The sequence below is a fragment of the Ambystoma mexicanum genome, chromosome 3p (assembly GCF_040938575.1).
Source record: "Ambystoma mexicanum isolate Mex_15411 chromosome 3p, UKY_AmexF1_1, whole genome shotgun sequence".
In the NCBI taxonomy this organism is placed as follows: domain Eukaryota; kingdom Metazoa; phylum Chordata; class Amphibia; order Caudata; family Ambystomatidae; genus Ambystoma; species Ambystoma mexicanum.
In genome coordinates, this window is record NC_090925.1 from 1,220,239,000 (window position 1) to 1,220,258,545 (window position 19,546).

Genomic DNA, 19,546 nt, shown 5'->3' on the forward strand with positions numbered 1-19,546 from the left:
AAGTCCTCGACGACGGCGCATCGACGCAGGACGCAGAAAAAAGTTTCCGAAGCAGCACAGCTGTGGTGGTTACCTGTTAGATATGGAATACATTGGAGGACCCAATCTCCTCGAAATATATTTCCTGAAGACATAACATTTTTTGCAATCTTTATCCGGGGGAGCATCCGCTGTGTACAATGGAACCCCCGCCCTCTTTTAGTGGTTCTAACAACCAGGGAGTCCGGTGTGGCATGACCACGTATATACATAGGATCAGATTGAGAGGAGCGAAACCATTTTTCAACCCAATGGTTGGCTGCCCTTGTGAGGGATGGCGACAATAAATAAGGAACTAGGCGTTTCTTTATTGAATTGACTAATGGAATAGGCTGACTAATGGGAGTCTTCTCCTTGAGAATATTTCCAAGAAAGTCAGGGACTGCCTCAAGTGTAGCAATCTCAAAATGATCACCCGCTCTTTAGAATGGCATTACATGACATCTGGTCATCCACATGTGATGACTGCCTTGGTTGTGTGTGTGAGTGTGTAAGCCAAGGCTCCTGATCTGCTGACACGGATCCTGGTCAGCTGTGTCCTGATCAAAAGGATTGTCCTTGTATGTATCCTCCTGTCTGCATAATTCAACACCTCCTCTTGGTGGACTTGTGTAGACATGGAACGCCCTTGTTAGAATAAAGCCCACTCGCATGCCATGAAGACTTGTGCAGAGGGCGCATAACTGCGAGGTTCAGAAGGCACAGAACTTTTCAGAGGGCCTATTGCCGTTATGCGCCTCTTCGACATTTCCGTCAAGGAGGCCTTTTGGGGTTGTGTGTTTCAGTTTTAGTGGTGTGTGTGTGCCTTTGTCGCTGTGGTGGGGGACTCCCCATAACAGAGCCGTTGGCCTGTTTCTGGGCTGGGTATGGGCATCTGGGAACCTGAGGGTTCCACCGAAAGGTCGATTGCTTCCAATTCGGAGACATGGCTGCCGATGGATTCCTCAATCTGAGGTGACGGTGCCAACGGGGGAATGACTTTTGGCCTGCATCGCGTAGGCCACCCACTGTTTTGTCTGCCTGCCCTTTAACTTCTTGGGATGAAGAACTTGCAGTACGAAGAACGCTCTTTGTGGTCCTAAGGTAGACACCGATTGCAACGGCTATGAGAGTCCTTCCAATGGAATTTGCCGTTACGCGGCAGACAAAATTTAAAGGGCATGCTCTCCATAGCAGAGGGGGGGACAGCAGCCAGACCAAATAGGGAAAGAGAAGGGAAATGGAACCATTCTTGAAAAATAATAAATCCTGGGACCCACACTCCCTACTGTAAGGGCCTGGCTGGAAGGCAGAAGACACGCGGTTGACAAACGATCAGTTCACCAGTCGCCGGATGTCTTCGGCGGCAGAAGTCCACGAGGTAGTCGTCAAAAAGTAGTAGTCGGGAAACTAGACTGTAGGTTGTGGGACAAAGTAACCAATATTGAGCAATATTAACTCTTGCGAGCTCCGCCTAAGGTGACCAACTAGTTGGGGGGAAACAAACAATCCAAGGGACCTCGACGTGTGAGGGATTTTGGGTACACTACACGTCACGTTAGGGATAGTGTTACATTCACGCCCCTGTCAACGTCCCCTTTTGATCTTCCAAAGAAAGATGCAATACACTGCAATTACCGTTAGATGTCGGACTATATGCACAGCATGTGATTCTAAGCAGATTCACAAGTATCAGAAATAATTTTATAGAAATGATAAGTGTTTCTTTGAGGTTCATGTCTAACTGGGTTCAGTGTACTTACCTATGTTAGGCAGAATCCTGTGCAGTGCCCTTAGGGACCACTACACACAATTAAGACTACAGGTGGCAATACAAGTTTTACCTTTGGTACAAGCCCGTACTACTAAGTTATAGTGGTAGCAATAGAAGAGCAGCCAGGCTTATCTCGAGAGTATTCTGAGCAGTAGCAGAGATTACACAAAGGGACCACAATTACTGTGGCTCAAGCAAACACTGACTCAAGGTTTTAGGTAAAAAATATAAGTACATTTCGTTTAATTTTAAACCATAAGTTATAAAGACAACACTTCTATTAAACTTTAAACAAAACCACACTTTAAATATGCTACAACTAACCAATTCACTTTATACAGTATGTCTCAAGGTAAGTACCCTATGTTTGAATGAACCGGTGTTATGAACAGAACATGATACCGTGGATACGGTTGCGATCACTTTTTGACAGTTCGGTCTACTCAATAAACGCGTATCCGTGACATGAAATGCTACCGGGGCAAAAACACACTTAGCACCCGAGATACCCAGAGGGAGTTGGAGACAAAAATCACAGGCAATATTTAGGTTAGGCAGACAGCATCGAGAAACACTCAGAAACAGGAGTTCAAAAGTCAAAGGGTCGGAGCTAGGGTTAAGTGACACCGGAGACCTGTTGCCGAAGATCACACCGTTAGACAGTTCACGATTCAGCATAGCCCAAAAGTACTTTGATATTGTCAATGTTTGGAAGCAAAAGTTAGAAGGAGGGAAGACAAGGGCGAACCTTGAGGATGAAGAAAAGGGATTCACCCAGTTTCCTCGAGTAGAGAACAGTACCTTATTCCAATGATGTAGCTGGTGCCCTGGCAGTTGTTCCTGTTGGTTTCCCGCAGACTCACGATTCCTGGAGCTTTGTTGTTAAGGACGACATCTGAAGGGGGTCTGCACCACACAGGGATGAAGCCAGCAGCAGCGACAACGAATAAAAGGTGCGCTCCTTAAACAAAAACAGGAGAGGCTCGGCAGGTGGCTATCTGGACCACTACAGCAGTGTGCAGCGATTTCGACCACGGCGGAGATCTCTGGCTGAAGATGAGCTGGTTATCTCCACCAGGCTCAAGGGAAGAAGACTCCGGACTGGATCTCCTCTTAATCGAAGGGTAGATAGCTCAGGACTGCAGCAGGGCTTCACTGGGACGGAGTAGTTGCAGCAGCCGTTGTTCTCTCCGCTTCTCTTCGGTTCCTTGTAGTTCCAGAGGCGACTGACTTCTAGCCCAAGGGACCTGCCTTTTATGCGCAAATCCCCCATTCACACAGCCTGGCTGTCAATCACGCAGCAGGGGGGTTGTCCAGCCGGGACAACCACCTCAGCCAATCATGCCAAAGTGCAACTTGGGGTTCCTAGGATACCCTGTGCAGGGAGTGACTACACCCCTTCCCCACATTGTCTACATAGACACCCAGACGCCAAGAGGAGGGCTTCTCTGCAGAAGCCCGCCAAAAGACGGTGAACAAAGAAGGCGAGCCTAGTTTGCCGAGCAAAGTAAAACACAAGGAGGACTGTAACAAAAAGAAATGGCGAATAAACCCAACCGGAGCCAAAAGAAAGACGATTTGGTCAAGCGGGTTTATGCTTAAGGCTGCAAAAATAGCCAAAAGTATTACCACGTATATCTAGTATAATCGCGATAGAAAAGTTAGGGTAGATACCACTGCCACAAGCCAAGTTTAAATGTTGAGAGCGAAACAATGTGTCATGAGCACTGCTCCCGAGAAGCCAAGTCAAGCCCAGCATCCCCGGAAGCAGGCTCACGACCCTCGTCCCCGGCTCCAGCAAACCCCTATTTGGGCCCTTTGGACCATGTCCTGGCGCCTCTGGCGCCAGGCTCATAAGGAACCTCAGTCCCGGCGCCAGGGGCGCCGGGCTCATAATTCTTGCAAAGGTGCTTGGGTGGACCTACCTGTAGCAGACCATGCTGCATACTCACCTTTGCAAATGCTGGCAGGATGAAGTCCCCAGCCTTCTGCTGGGAGGAACTATTCCCTGAACTGGGACTACTTTCTTACCTGGGTGGGGCTGGTGCCACTCCTTAGCTCTGGAACACAGGAACTCTTTTACCTGGGCGAGGCTGAGGAAGAAGACACCCAATCACTCCAACACTATTTAAACCACACCCGATTGGGAAAACGTGCTTCGCGTTATTCTGCATCTGCAGCAGGACGCTCACCGAGTCAGCTCCAGCATTCCAGTGACATCTCCAGCTTCAGCTCAGCAACCTGTGGAAGAAAGACACGAGAACTATACTTACCATCCAGGAATCCAGACACCGGCAGAACCTGCAAGCAAAAGAAACATAAGGTTAGCAAGTTGCAACACGTTCGCAGCCGCGCTCGCTTACCTGATCCATCTGTGCTTTCACTGATTCTTCGCGGCCTTCTCTTCAGCAGCCTAACGGCACCTGTAAAGACAAAGAACATTGTTAAGTAGGAATCGGGTGAAGGCGGCCGCATTTACTTTTCTTACCTGCTTTTGTGCGCGTATTACGATCTCTTCAACCGCAGCAGCCCGGCACCTGAAAACAAGAAAAGACATTATTTAAGTGCCATTAAAGACTGCAAGAAAGCCTAACACTTACGTGTTTCCCCACGTGCATCCGCGACTGGGAAAACGCCCGCAAGGTCCCGACACCTGTAAATAAGAAAAGAACATTGTTAGAGGTGCTATAATAAGGTCACAGATCATTATACTCACGTACTTCGCACGTGCAACGGCAACGGACGAACAACGCCCGCAACATCTCAAGACCTGAAAACAGAAAACAAGGGACATTATTGAGGTGTCATTGAAATTCCCATACCTACGTACAACCGCACGTGTCGCGCTCTCAGTGACCACGCCCTCAGCATCCAGGCACCTGAAAAAGACAATGCAAAGACTTTATTAAAGGTGCCCATCTCTTCAAGACTATAAACTCTTTATACCTACTGGCATCCGCTCGTGCAGTAACGGCGACATCACCTTTTGGCATCTCAGCACCTGTGCCACTTCTAAGGCCACAAAAGACTTTGAGGACCTCCAGTGACGTAACAGGAACCCACGCACCCCTGCATAAGTCGCAGGATGGAGAGCCCAGCATTTATACGCCTAAGGTGAGAGCTCACCAGGACATTGGACTTTCGGAGAGTTGGCGATTAGTGAGGAGGAAGTCCAGCCAAACGGTCATTAACCCTTTTTTCTTCCGCCTGCAGAAACCTTACCCTGCAAGCCAGACGGTCAATAAGAGGAGGCCCAGTCCAGAGAGTCATCCAAGCTCTACGCTTCTCAATTGAAGAGACTATAACAGTTCAGCCGGGACCAGCGCCTCCGTGGGAATCAGGTGAGCGTGACAATGCTTAGGGAGGTACAGACAGAAAAGGGGTACAGATTAACCCTTTCCAGTACTCCATGTAAGATGGGATGTACTGGTCTGTGGTAAAAATGACTATAAAGTAAATGACAACTTTATCTTTCTCTGGGGGACAGTAGTCAGCCCCAGAGAAATGGAGTCAGTGGGAAGTCAAAGACAACCCTGGGTTACTGCACTAAAGGTGCTGTGTAACCCATACAAGAACAGGGGCACCTGGAGTGGGGTGCTCCAGTGCCCAAGATCACACAATGAGTAAAAACACATAGGCCAAAACACATGTAAGAGTGAAAAACGGATGTACACTCTTACGAGGTGGAAAAAATAAACTCCAGAAATCCAGCAAAGCTGCTGGGGGACTCACTAGGTGAGGGGAAATTAGCCCTAGAAGGAGAATTCTCCCTAACAACTTACAACTCACAACTCACATCTTCCTAGTAAGATAAGCCCGACTGCTCTGCCACTCTACCAAGATCCTGAGTTAGTACAGACTGATACTAAGAGTGGGGCGGAGGGTGAAGGGGGAGATCTGCAAACCATTGGGTAGCTTAAAGTCTTAACATCCGTAGGACTTTAGGAAAACCCCCAACAACAGTCAACAGGGAACTGAGGGCTCAGCCAAAACCCAATCAAGGTAAACGTGGAGAGCAGTCAAGGCTATTCTTCGGAGAGTGATTGGGGTTGGTGGGCCCTCACTGAGGCCACACAATATAATACACAACAATTCAATTTAGACAGGCATGCATAAAAACACATTTATTGTAGGCCTTTTACACACTAAAAAAAATAAAACCAGCAGGTGATATTGCACAATAATCAAGTATGTATGTATGTATGTATGTATGTATGTATGTATGTATTTATTTATTTTTATATAGCGCCGATAGCCCGAGGGCATCAGGGCGATTGAGACAATGCACACAAAAAGAGCTACATGGGCGGGCATAGTAAGTCAGATACCTTGGAATCGAAAAATCCACTAACGGCGTACTCCCGGATTCTTATCTGAAAAGATGCGTCTTCAACCGTTTCCTGAAAGCAAGGTGGCTGAATTCTGACCTCAGGGTTTCAGGAAGGCTATCCCACAATTGGGGACCCAGCACTAGAAAGGATCTGCCCAGCACTAGAAATGATCTGCCCAGCCCAGATAATAAACACACATACATCATAGGTTCTTAAAATGTAAATGATTTAAATCAACAAAGGAGGCAAGTAAAGTAAGGCACTAAAGATGGAGAAAAGTCTAGTGAATTTCCCAAATTCAGCAGTCCAGTCCCCAAGAACGGGTGCTTGTGACCAAAACTCATAGGAGCCACAATGCTTCTCGCCAGAATAAAGTTTCTGTAGGTAAATTCCAATTTGTGTTGTGTATTGTTCAAAGAAATTATTCAACAAGTTTACTAGCTAGGTAAATGGTGTGCTCATCTTTCAGAAAATATTACCCAGGTTCAAAACCCAAAAGGCAGTGGATGGAAGATTTGCTTACAAAATAGACTGGTTCCCAATGTTATCCTATGGGGGAGGGGGCGGAATGCTTTGCGTTTACTTACAACCCTGGCTCAGATTTTCCTAGATGGGACACTGGAGTTTGATTTCACACCGTTGGCTCCGATGAGGTGCCCAGGTGCTACAGGTGCAAGGATTCTTCTGTCAGGTTCAGATGCAAGGAGCAACCCCTGGCGATGAAGAATTGCAAGATTCACTGATGCATGACTCCTCAGGACAATTCACAGAATTGGGGAAAGTGTTCCAGCAGCAATCACCTCACACAGATGGCAGGCATCCTTTCAGTCCCGGTTGAAGAAGTTTCTCTAGGACAGGGTCCCTTGATGCTGGAATGCTGAAATGCAGAGGTTTCTGAGACTTGTACCATATGTTGGCGACCACCAAAGATCTGGGTGCAACCACAGAATGGCAACACATCTGGTGAGGTAGCCCACGAGAGAGCTGGTCAGTCCACATGGTGGTCCAGGTAAACTTTCGAAAGCTCAGGATCATCGAGAAGGCGTCAATACTAGTTGGTCCCAGGGCTGAAGCGCCACTTGGGGTCTCTGGAAATCTGGTAGTCCAACAGGGCTTCACCGGAACAGACGCAAGAAGGGATGCCAGCCATCTTCAGGGGTCTTCTTCGGATCTTCCGTCTGCTGTTGTTCTTAGCTCCAATGCTGATCTGAGAGAAGGCTGCAGGAGTCCTCTTATCCAAAATCCAGCCTGGAAGCAAGTTCAAGACCATGCTAGGAAAAAATTTTTAGGCAACGTTTCCTCCATATTCTATGGACTGCCAAACTTTTTGCTGATGTTTTTGACCCCATCCTGACTTTACAGATAAGCATGTTCCTGGCTGTCTGCTCATTTGTTACGGGGAAACTGACAAATCCTTCAGACTGTCAGTACTGGGAAAATGGGTTTACCTTTGTCTACTTTTTAACTTCTATGGTAACTTCTTAACATTGCACACAATCTTACAATGCAGTGCAATAGGGTTACCTTTGCATCACCCTAGCATTTTCACCAAGGGATTTTTTGTTACTTTTAAATGAGTCTTAAAAATAAGGTGGTGGCAGCAGATGCATTTCGACTTTTTTTGCTATTTTTTTTGCTGCCACAATCACGTTTACTGCATTTGGCTACTAACAGTGGCTAGGGTCTTCAGATTGCAGTGCCACAAGATTTTGAGCTTGTTCTTTAGCCATTTTGTGGTTTGGCCTTCTTCCTGCCTTCCCACATCAGGAAATCCCCAATATAGTCATGTATTGCACGGGAAAGCTGATTTTTTCGTGGGCTAGTGCATGTCATTTGTGTGTGGGCCCGGGAAGGAGGTTGGGACTGTCTGGTCCCAAGCCACAAACTGGTGCCAGAAAGTCTACTGTGCATGCACCAAAGCAGTGGTCCTCAATTGGACCACTGCGAGCTGAGTGAGTGGTGCAGATTCTTAACATAGGAGTTCAGAGTTTGATCACTCACCTGAATTTAGGATAAGGAGTCCTGCAGCTATTCTAGAGGCTCAGTAAGGGAGACAAGGATTTTTTGTGGCTGTGCAACCAACTGAAGACTTGTGGACGTCTTCTGAAGAGACCTGGCAACCTTTGCTGCAACTGTCCTGGTGAAGCCCTTCTGAACTACCGGATCTGAGGAGGCCTTAATCAGTGCTTCGACCATTGGGCTGGTAGGACCAACTAGTCTAGACATCTTTTGTGTTTCTGCAGCTTTGAGTCTTCAGAATCGTCCCTGGACGACCAGGCGGGCCGACCAGCTAGGAATTGGGATACCGTGCCAGAAGTGTCGCCATTCCATGTTTTCGTCTGAAACTTCAGTGGACGCAAGCTTGTTCTACAGGTCACAGCTTCCCAGCATCCAAGTATCCTGGAAGCCTGTCTTTGTTCGCAACTGGAGACGCGAATGCTGTCGCCCGTGTGCGGTAACTGTCACTGGAACCAGCCATCCCCAGTCTGGTAGAGTGTCTAGAAGAGAACTGTGCCTGCTGCACTTCATCGGAAAGGGCTTCACTCAGTTCCTGGACCCGAACTGAATCATTCTTGCACCCACAGCTGCTGAGCATCTTATACGGGATCCAACAGCTGGAAAACCTACCTCCAGTTACACCCCCCCTCCCCCAGTTGACCTGCCAAGTCACTTGGGAAATTCAAAGTAAAGGGGATAAGTAATCGGAATACTTACAGAAATGCCTATCTCACCTATAATAGACTGTGAATAACTGATTCATTCCATTCCCTTGCTTTTCAAATCTTTTATTTAAAAGCTGTTCTAAGAGGCCGAAAAAGTATCAATCTTACCTATAAAATCCTTCAAAAGTCTTCTGGAAAAATGTTCACCCCACAAGAACCTTTCATAACTTTGTCCCCTCTCCGAAAGGAACATTATGACTTTTGGGCACAAGGCCCCATTCAACTTAGGGATTGGACTCAAAGTTAACATCTTACACTTGTGAACTAGTTTTTCTCAATTGCAGAATTACTTCCCTACCTTTCAGGTGTCCAAGTGAATTGTATGCATTTCTAGAAACCAAAGGACACTTTATACCTTTATTCTAACTAAGTGGTGTGTGGTAGAAGAACCTGCTTTATTCATGCGTCTAGTATGTGTTTTGGGCCTATAAATAGTGTTTTTGTATTACTTAACTGTCTAAGGAGAATCATTGTGTATTTTACTGTGTGGACTCCTGACCCCATTTGTCTCTCCTGAGACGAACCCTTGACCACTCTCCAGACTTACCTTGATTGGCTAACGTGGTACGTGCGCACACACACACAAATTCCTGGCAAGACAGGAAGAAGGTCAAACTACAATATGCAAAAAATGCATGGCAATGGCATTTTAGGGCACTAGCCACGTTTAATAGCCATACGTGTTAAATGCGAATGTGCACACTAGAAAATACAAAAATGGTAAAATATATATCTGCTGCACAAGATTGTCTTTAGGCACCTATAAAAGTAACCAAAAATCCCAAGTGTTAAAAGCTAGGGCGATACAAAAGTATCCATTGTAAGAGGCTGTGTGCAATGTTAAAGCATTACAAAAATGTAAAAGATAAAAAGGGAACGGCTGGAAGGTTTAGAATTAATCTTAACCATGGGCACAGCTCTGGGCAACCCCCGAGATAGTTTTTCAGCCTGCCAAGCCACTACAGAAGGGGAAAGACCATATGCAAATCGAGCTTGGTCCCTTCCAGAAAAAAGGGTTAGTCCAGCCTCAACTGCTTGGTCGTATCCTAAAAGGGAACAGTTTCCCAGTACTTTAAGCCTGAACGACTAATCAGTTTCTCCATAACAAATGAGCAAAAGGGAAGTGCAGCGAAGGCTTTACTTCCGTTCAAAAAGTCAGAACAGATTAAAAAACTAAGCAAAAAGATTGGAGGCCCAGAGAAACTATGGGGAAAGCTGCCAAAAGAGAAATCTCTCCTAACAGTAATGCAAATGTTACTTCTGACAAAGTAAAAGGTACACAACGTTTCCCCAGAGCACTCCATGGAAGATGGCTGGTGCTGTAATGGAAACAAGCATTGGCAATGCCAACAGTTTGGGCTTTTGTGTAGGCATGGGAAAGGGGCTTGCCAGGCACAGCCGTAGTGGTATTAAAGACCCATTGTTGGTAGCAGGAGCAAAACGGTCCAAGTACCTAGGCATCTAATAGTATTGCCTGGCAAAAGCGTAAAAACATATGAACAAGCCAAAAATATTGATTTTGCCAATGCTGTTTTATAACAGAACCTCAAGTGAAGGACACGCAGAGTGCTTATAAAGTGAGTGGCTGAAGGCAGGCCTGGTAAAACAACCAGTAGCAGGTTTACAGCCCTCATCAAGTTATTACCTCTCAGAAGATTCTTTGAACAAACACTGGTAGGCACTTTAAACACAAAGCCTGATGGTAAGGCTTGATCAAAGCAGACCAAGAGTTCCCATGAGTGGGAGTTTTGGGCAGGCAGAGGCACTAATGGCCATAGGGAGTAGCATGGTCATATGCAGGCAATGGGTGGGCAAATAACCAAACATCTACAGACTGTGTCCCTCCTAATATGTCCTTCCTCCCCATTTGTACTCCAACACAATAGTTTCAGCTTACAGGTGTCGCGAGCGACACCTAGTAGCCCAAACTAATAAAGGAATGTGTCATCAAAAGTGGATGACATCCCCAGAAATGGTGGGCACATGGGCTACACAGTGCACCTCACCAGCAGTTCACATAAGTTTGAGGTGCTGTCACGGGAAATAAAACACAGATGCCAGAACAAAGGGAGAGGTTGCACGGCACTGGTAACCCAAAAAGAAGTCCAGCAGCAGAGATGTGTGTTTCAAGGGAAGTAGTGGGTGCTTCATGTTTTGCTACAGCGCAATAGGCACAACACGAGTTGCCTTTCCCCTTTTGACAAAGAAAAGCAGATCTGGTAAATGGAATGATCCAAGCACGCTTAGGAGACAGAAGAAAAGGAATGAGTGGATAAAAGTGTGAATGAGAAAACATCACTATCATAAGTAGACATCCCCTGCAATTTTGGTTTAGAAGAACAAGTTACTTACTAACGTTCTTTCGATTGGATGTTCCTCCCACATACTCCTCATCTTGGATATATAATTACCTTCAGCTTTGCTGCTTTGGAAATGTTTCTCTCTTCACTAGAGGGCGCTCCTCTCGAGGTCGTGGCGTCCATGTCCCTCTACGGCAACCCCTGTAGAAATGCCTCAAGCGTGCCGTTGGCTTCAGTTCTGTTTTTTCGTATATTGTAGCCCATGGATTGTAATTAAATGGTGTGCCTTTTTTGACCCAAGCTTTAAAAAAATTTAGAGTGTAACTCACGTAAACTGTACTGTGGGGTTGGTTAGGAGGGTTGATTAGGAATACGTGGGAGGAACATCCAATCGAAAGAACGTTACAGTTGGTAAGTAATTTGTTCTTCGAATGGATTGTGTCCTCCCACGTATTCCTCATTTTAGATAGACTCCCAAAGCAGTTTTGAGTTGGAGGTGGGAGTACAGAATTTTTCTAATTGTGTACAGAATGGAGTATAGATTTAGCAAACAGACTTCCTTGAGAGTCCAGGGCGTAATGTTTTCTGAAGGTATGCATGGATGACCATGTGGCTGCTGCACAAATATCTTGTACAGGGACTTCCCTTTTTAGTGCTGTTGAAGTTGCCACGCCCCTGGTTGAATGAGCTCAGTCCATCTGGTGGTTCTTTCCCAGCCATTCTATAGCATTCTGTAATAGCCACAATTATCCATCTAGATAATGTTTGTTTAGTTACAGCAAGTCCCAATTTGCGGCCAGTGTACCCCACAAAAAGTTGATCACACCGACGCATCTTTGCTAATTTTGAAATATAGAAACTAGGAGCTCTTCTGGGGTCTAGTCTTTGTAGTCGTTCCTCTTCCCTACTTGCGTGAGGAGGAGGGTAAAAAGTAGGCAAAGTTATTTTTTGTGACAGATGAAAATCCAAAACAATTTTTGGTAAAAAAGATTGTTTAACTCCAAGAACTACTATAAAAGATGGTGTGAGACGGACCGCTAGAAAGCGCCTGTAACTCACTTACCCTGTGGGCTGATGTCAATGCCACAAGTATTGTTTTTAAAGTAAGGAGCCTTAACGGACAAGAGTGTAAAGGCTCAAATGGAATGCATGTGAGGAATTTCAGAACTAAGTCCAAATCCCACACAGGAACATGAAAAGGTATTGGTGGAAACACATTTAGACCTTTTAAGAATTGAATAATTAAAAAGGTATCTTGAAGTAAGATTCTTCCACTGAAGAGCACTACCAAGTATCCCTTTATCGTACCAAGCTCAAGCCGCAGATTAGCTAAATGTAATAGAAAAGATAACATTGTGGGGATATTACATCGAAATGGGTCCACATTCTTTTCCCTGCACCAGTTACTGAACTTGTTTCAACGACACTGATACAGAGATTTGGTTGCTGGCCTTCTGGCCGAAAGCAAAATCTCCATCACGTCATCCAGAAGATCCCAATCCTTACATCTCAACCTCTCAGAAGCCATGCGTGAAGGTTGAGTGTGTTGACCTCCGGATGGAGAACATGACCTTCCTCTCGTGAGAGAAGATCCTCTCTTCTTGGAAGACGTATTGGAGGGCAGATGGATGTGTCCAGAAGGTCCTGGTACCACGTTATCCTGGCCCAATCCGGGGCAATTAGATAACGGTTTTCCTGAACTTTCTCAACCTCCTGATTACTTGAGGGATCACAGGGACTGGAGGGAATGCGTACAGAAGTGGAAACTCCCAGTCCACCACAAACGCATCCCCTAGAGCGCCTCTCGGGGGAAATTCCATTGAGCAGTTCAGTTCGCACTTCCGGTTGGTACCGGTCGCGAATAGATCCACTTGAGGGGTTCCCAAAGGGTGAAGATCTCTTGAATGACTTCCTGAGCTAGCGCCCACTCGTCGGAGACTGTACTCTGCCTGCTCAGAGCATCCGCTGCTGCGTTTTGCTCTCCGGCTAGATGAATTGCCAATAGAGAGATCCCTTCTTGTATTGCCCAGAACCAGAGCTGCAACGCCTCTCTGCACAGTGGTAGTGACCCCACTCCTTTTTTGTTGAGCTAGTACATGGCCACTGTGTTGTCCGTCATTATCAGGACATTTTTTCCCCCGTTCAGAGGGCAGGAAGGCCTTCAGCGCTAGTCTGATCGCCCCCAGCTCTAAAAGGTTGATGTGTAGTTTTGACTCCGATGGGGACCAGCGACCGCTGATGGGTCAACCCGCTGGTGTGAGCTCCCTAACCTGTGAGTGAGGCGTCCGTTACTACTGTTATCTCCGGCCATGGTTGCCAAAAAGATTCTCCTCTGAGGATAGGATGTCTGAAAGCCCACCATTGTAGATCCTGTGCTACCTTGGCTGGAACCTGCAAAAGATGACATTTCCCCTGAGAATTGGGACCATGGAGTCCTGAGAGCCCATTGAAGGGATCTCATTCTCAATCTGGCTTCTGGCACCAGAAAAATGCAGGATGCCATCAGACCGAGCAACTTGAGAAAATCAAAGACCGGAAGATACTGGGCATTCTGGAATTTTGTTTTCATCTGCAGAATGTGATGAGCTCTCTCTACGGGTGGCGAGGCTTTGCCCGAGCAAGTATCCAGGACTGTTCCAATAAACTGCAGTTTTTGTGATGGTATCATGGTTGACTTTTAAATTCAGAGAAAACCCTAGTTTGTGAAGGAAGTCCTGGACAGATGGTCCTGGGCTTGTTCTGGAGAACGTGTCCTGATCACCCAATCGTCCAGATAGGGGTAGACATGAATCGCCCCATCTCCCGATACTCGCTGCCACCAACTTGGTGAAAACTCTTGGGGCGGAAGTTAACCCGAATGGCAGAACTGGAAACTGATAGCGAGAATTTGCCAATCGCAAACCTCAGGTACTTTCTGTGCTTGAGATGGATTGGCACATGAAAGTAAGCATCCTGAAGGTCCAATGATATCAACCAATCCTGGAGTTGGAGAGCTCGAAGGATCTGAGAAAGTGTGACCATCTTGAACTTGTCCTTCCTTAGGAAATTGTTTCTCAAGTCCAAGATGGGTCTAGGTCCTCCGTCTTTCTTTGAAATGAGGAAATATGGGGAATACCAACCCTTGTTCCTCTCTGCTACAGGTACATGTTCTATTGCACCGTTCTGTAGCAGGGTTAAGACTTCCTGCAACAGGAGCGTATCTGGATTTTTGAGTTGTATCCCGATGGATGATTGAGGTTTCTTTTGAAAAGGAAGGCAGTAACATTGGGATACTGTTTCCAGTACGCAAGCATCTGAAGTAATGCCCCGCCATTCTTCCAGATGCTGCGAGATCCTGCCTCCCACCGGGGTCTTGTGGGTCAAAACCTCACAGTGGTTTTGCGGCAGCTGCAGCAGCGGCTGAAGGGACAGATGCCGCTACTGGGGCAGGTCTAGCACCTTTTCCTCGCCCCAAGGAAATTTTCTTTGACCTCCGACTGGCCTGTCCTCTTCTAATAGAGGAAGAGCAACAAAAAGAAAGACCCCTCCAGGAAGATGAGCCTGTGTAGGGGTGTTGCTGAGGTGGTCTTCTAGCGGCACAGAGTGATTTAGCCGCCGCTTTGGAGGTCTGCAGCTGCTCCAAACTTTCATCCACCTTGCTGCCAAACAACCTCAAGCCGTCAAATGGCATGTTAAGCAGCTTGGATTGCACATCCGGTGCAAAACCAGACTTCCTTAGCCACGCAAATATACGTAGCACCGTGCTAGTTGCCATGGACCTCCCGATACTGTCCGCTGTGTCCAAACCTGATTGAAGACATTCTCCCGAAGCATCCTTTCCATCCCTTATTATGGCTAGAAAGCCATCACGTTCTTCACCTTCTGGAAGGTGTTCAGCTGCCGCCGACATGCAGTCCCACAGGGTACATGTAAACCTTGCCAGGGTGCAAGTTACATTAGTGGATTTTAAAGCCATACTCCCTGATGTAAAAATCTTCCTAGACCATGCATCAATCTTTTTATCGTCGATATCCGGAGGGATTGTGGGGAATGCAGCATTTCTAGTGTAGGTAGCTGCTTGAACTACCAGACTTTCTGGAGATGGGTGTTTGCTTAGGTATTCTAGGTCAGAATTACAGGGTCTATATTTTGACACAAACTTTTTATTAACTGCCGGAATGGCTTCAGGGTGTTCCCACGCAGAATTAACCCTCCTTTGCAAGGCAATGTGAAATGGAAGAATGGGGTCTTGCTGAGGTGTTCCTGATAGAATATCAGTAATATCATCATCATCCTGTTAGACTGGTGAATTTCTGCCCCATCCCATAAATTCAGTGACTATTCATTAGTTTTCTGTAACCCGCATCAGCATGCTCTGATAGGTCTGGTTTATCAAATTCATACTCAAGAGGTATCCAGACCACTTGCTGTTTGCAGGCATTCCTGTCAATCCTGTATTTTAGATTGAGGATCAATTAACTCCTCCGGAACAGGTCTTGTGCCAAACTTAACACCAGCAGAGGTAATTTCTTCATCTGCTGATTCTCCCTGAAATAGATGACATGATCCTAACAAAATCATGTCTACTTTAGGGATGAAAAACTGGTAATGCAGGTTTTTACCCTTGTTATAGGCTTGGGGGTCGACGAAAAAGTCGATCGCGCTGATGCCGTTACAACAATCTTTGATGTTGTCGAGGGAGCCTTCGATGACCGAGGAAATCGTCGAGGGATTTGTAGAAACCATCGACACTGTCGAATGAGCCTTCGAAGACGTCGATTGTGTACTCGACATAACTTTTTAGAATGAGTAGTCGACGCCTTGTACTCGAAAGCCTTCGAAGGCTTCAAGGGCGTTTTCGATGTCGACTTTGATGACAAATGATAGCTTGGCGCCATCTTGTTTCCCTCTACCTCCGATTTATGCACCAGTAGGTCTTTTTCATGAGGTGACCGGTAAGAGTCCCTGGGTGACACCCTCGACAACTTTTTGTCGGATTTTCTTGTTTTGTATCTTCCCCCGTCACGTTTCTTGCAAGTAGGGGCATGGTCTTCTTTAGACTTTGAGGGTTTCTGGGCCACATTCTCAAAAATCTTTAACATGGAAACTCTAAAGGCTTCCCATTTACTCTGGGAGTCCTGCTTCGAAAGGACATGCCATCACTTCCTCAGGTGACATCGAGGAAGAAGAGGGAGAGTGAGATCGGTGCCGTCTTGTCTTTTTAGAGGACGAAGAAGACGACTTCCTGGATCTGAAGCCAACGGGCGCACTCAAGGCATTTATACAGCGGATGATGTCGTTGCTCGAAGGATGCCGTCGAGGGACAGACGCTGCGATCTCGAGAGGAGCGCCCTCTGGTGGAGAGAGAGACAAATTTCCAAAGCAGCAAAGCTGAAGGTAAGGATATATCTAAGGTGAGGAATACGTCGGAGGACACAATCCATATGAAATTGGGTGTCTGGTGATGGCCACTATAACTTACCAGTTCTCTGAAACCAAGAACCTTCAAATCACTTCACTGTATTCATTTCAATGTGCTCACTCTTACGATTTACTTTCTCAGAACATGGCTATTGTGATTTTAGCACTAATTCCATGAAGAAGAGAGAAAATGCAAGCTTTCACATACCTGTTGAAGACTGAGCATTGACGTCAGCACTATGAACCAACAGCAGTTTGACAATATCCACATATCCCCCACTGGAAGCAGCCATTAATGGAGTTATATCTCCTTTATTTCCTCGATCCTCAACATTTGCATGCATTGCAAGTAACACCTTTAAGAAGCAAAACATTTTAAAAGGGGAGTTAAAACATAATATTTCAAGGGCTTCCAAAGAAGAAGACTAAATGTTAAACAACTTGGGCATTTTATAAAATGATCTAATATGCAACACTTCTCATACAATTAAAAGGAAGCAATAGCCACTTTAATAAAGCCTGAAATCCCTACCTTTAATCTTACCATGAAAACCACTCTAAAATAGTACAGATGTTTGAATAATTGTACTGACTACATCACTCAGTCCCTTCAATTTATACATATGACATTCAGTAAGCATTTCTGATGATTGTATCTGCTTAGATTGACATGCTGTGCATATGGTCCGACATCCAGTGGTAACCACAGAGTATTGCATCTTGTCTTTCGAGGACCGAAAGGGGACGTCGGCATAGGCGGGTCTGTAACACTATCCCTATCGTGACGTGTAGTGTACCCAAAAACCCTCACGCGCCAAGGTCCCTCCGATTGTATTTTTTCTGCCATGTGGGAGCCCAAGTCTATTGTGAGTGAGTACATAAAGAGAGAAAGTAGTAAGACGTCCATGTTCCTTCCACCCGAGCGCGGAGGCTTGGTGGACGCATGTGAATCTAAGCAGATACAATCATCTGAAATGCTATTACGGTGAGTAATGCAGGTCTTATGATGCTTGTTAATCTGCTTAGAATCACATGCTGTGCATAGACTAGCGAGCAGTACCCAGAGTTGGAGGTGGGTTTTGAGAAGGAACAGTAGTGACAAGATGTCTTAATACTGCTTGTCCAACCTGAGAATCAGATCTAGAATGTGTGTCTAGGCAATAGTGTTTTGTAAAGGTGTGTACAGAACTCCAGGTTGCTGCTTTGCAAATGGACTCAAGGGGAACATCTGTAATTAATGCTATGGAAGCCCCAGTGCCCCGAGTAGAGTGTTCTCTAGCCTTGAAGGGAAGTTCTCTCTTAGCAAGAGTATAACAGTGTGATGCATTTGACAATCCACCTTGAGATAGCCGATTTAGAGACAGGATCCCCTTCTCTAACAGAAGCCATTGAAATGAAAAACTGGTTTGTTTTCCCCAGTGGTTTTATTCTTTCCAGGTAAAACATGACTGCCCTGCGCACATCTAGTGTGTGTAGGCTATTTTCAGCCATGCTAGTGGGGTTCTGGAAGAAAGTGGGTAGTTCGATTGATTGGTTCACATGGAACTTTGAAATTTAGGCGCAAATCTGGGATGAGTGCGCAGAACCACCTTATCCCTGTGGACTAGAACAAAAAGGTCTAGAACTGAAAGGGCCTGTAGTTCGCCAACCCTTCTAATCGAAGTGATAGCCACTAAGAAGGCCGTCTTGTTTTATAAGTAAGGTCTTTTAGACTTGCTTTATGCATTGGTTCAAAGGGAGAACGTGAGTCTGGTCAAACCCACATTTAGATCCCATCCGGGAGCTGGATTAGAGATGGGGGCGGGGGGCATGAATACTCTTAACCCCTTCCATAAAAGCCTTCATAACAGGTATTTTCCACCACAACACTTTCTGTTGTGACATAGTGTAGGCTGATAGAGCAGCTAGATTAACCTTTAGGGAATTAAAAAACAATCCTGAGTCTAACAAATGAGTTAAGTACAACACAATGTGGGTAGGCGAGCAGTCAATGGGATTGACGCTCTTGGTTTTACATCAGATGCCAAAGCGTTTCCACTTACTGGAATAGCAATAACGAGTGTTGGGTTTTCCAGCCTCCCTGAGTATGTCCATGCATCTCCGAGGTATTTCAAGGTGTCCAAACTCTATGACCTCAGGAGCCAGGCCACTAAGTGAGTTTGCGGGCATGGGTGTAGTGTCTCCGCTCTGTCCTGAGACATTTTGTATGGGTAGGGTAGTCTCACAGGGAAGGGGGGAGCGTTTCCATTAGATGAGCGAACCAGGGTTGGCGGGGGCACCAAAATCATGGTAACTGGTTCATCTTGTGCACTATCTTGTTGAGTAGGGGAGTCAGGAGAGGGTATATGGGGGGCGGGGGGGGGGGGGTCAAGCATAGACAAATTTCCCTGACCATGTTGTCCAGAGTCCGTTCCCCTTGGAGCGGTTCTGGGGATACCTGGAGGCGTAGTCTTGGCATTGGGGTTCTCCTGAGTTGCGAACAGATCAATTTCTGGGAAGCCCCATTCTGCAAAGACGTTGGAGACGATGTCTTCGTGCAGACGCCATTCGTATACTAAAGGCAGTGGGAAGACTCTGCTGAGCACGTCCGCTAGAAGATAGAGTTCTCCTGGAACATGCTGGGACAGTAGGAACATCCTGTGTTTGAGAGTCCACATCCAAATGTTCTGGGACAGCTTGGATAGCTCTGGAGAGTGTGTGGCCCCCCGTTTGTTTAGGTAATACATGGCTGTGGTGCTGTCTGCCAGGACCAGCACTGTCTTCCCCTGTAGCCGTGTCTGAAAGGCCTTCAGTGCTTTGAATACCGCTAACAGCCTTAACAGATTTATATTGTTGGATGCTACTTGTGGGGACCACACTCCATGTGCTGTCTGCTGAAGCAGGTGAGCCCCCCCCCCCACCCTGTGAGGAGTCTGTCGTGAGAGTGGCTTCTACTGCAGGGGTGGTGAAGGGTTTCCCCTTCAAGAGGTTTTCCCTCGACCACCACTGTAGAGAGAGAAC

General features: G+C 46.3%; 1 protein-coding gene across 3 annotated transcripts in view; it reads right to left on the minus strand.

Annotated features, from left to right (window-relative positions):
- The window catches only part of ANKHD1 (ankyrin repeat and KH domain containing 1), a 1,723,611-nt gene that overhangs the window by 1,472,286 nt on the left and 231,779 nt on the right, over positions 1 to 19,546 (minus strand). For all 3 annotated transcript variants that reach the window (XM_069652665.1, XM_069652666.1, XM_069652664.1), the window contains exon 5: positions 16,755 to 16,902. In XM_069652665.1, coding sequence (XP_069508766.1) covers positions 16,755 to 16,902 — 148 coding nt within the window. The remainder of the gene's footprint in view (positions 1 to 16,754; positions 16,903 to 19,546) is intronic.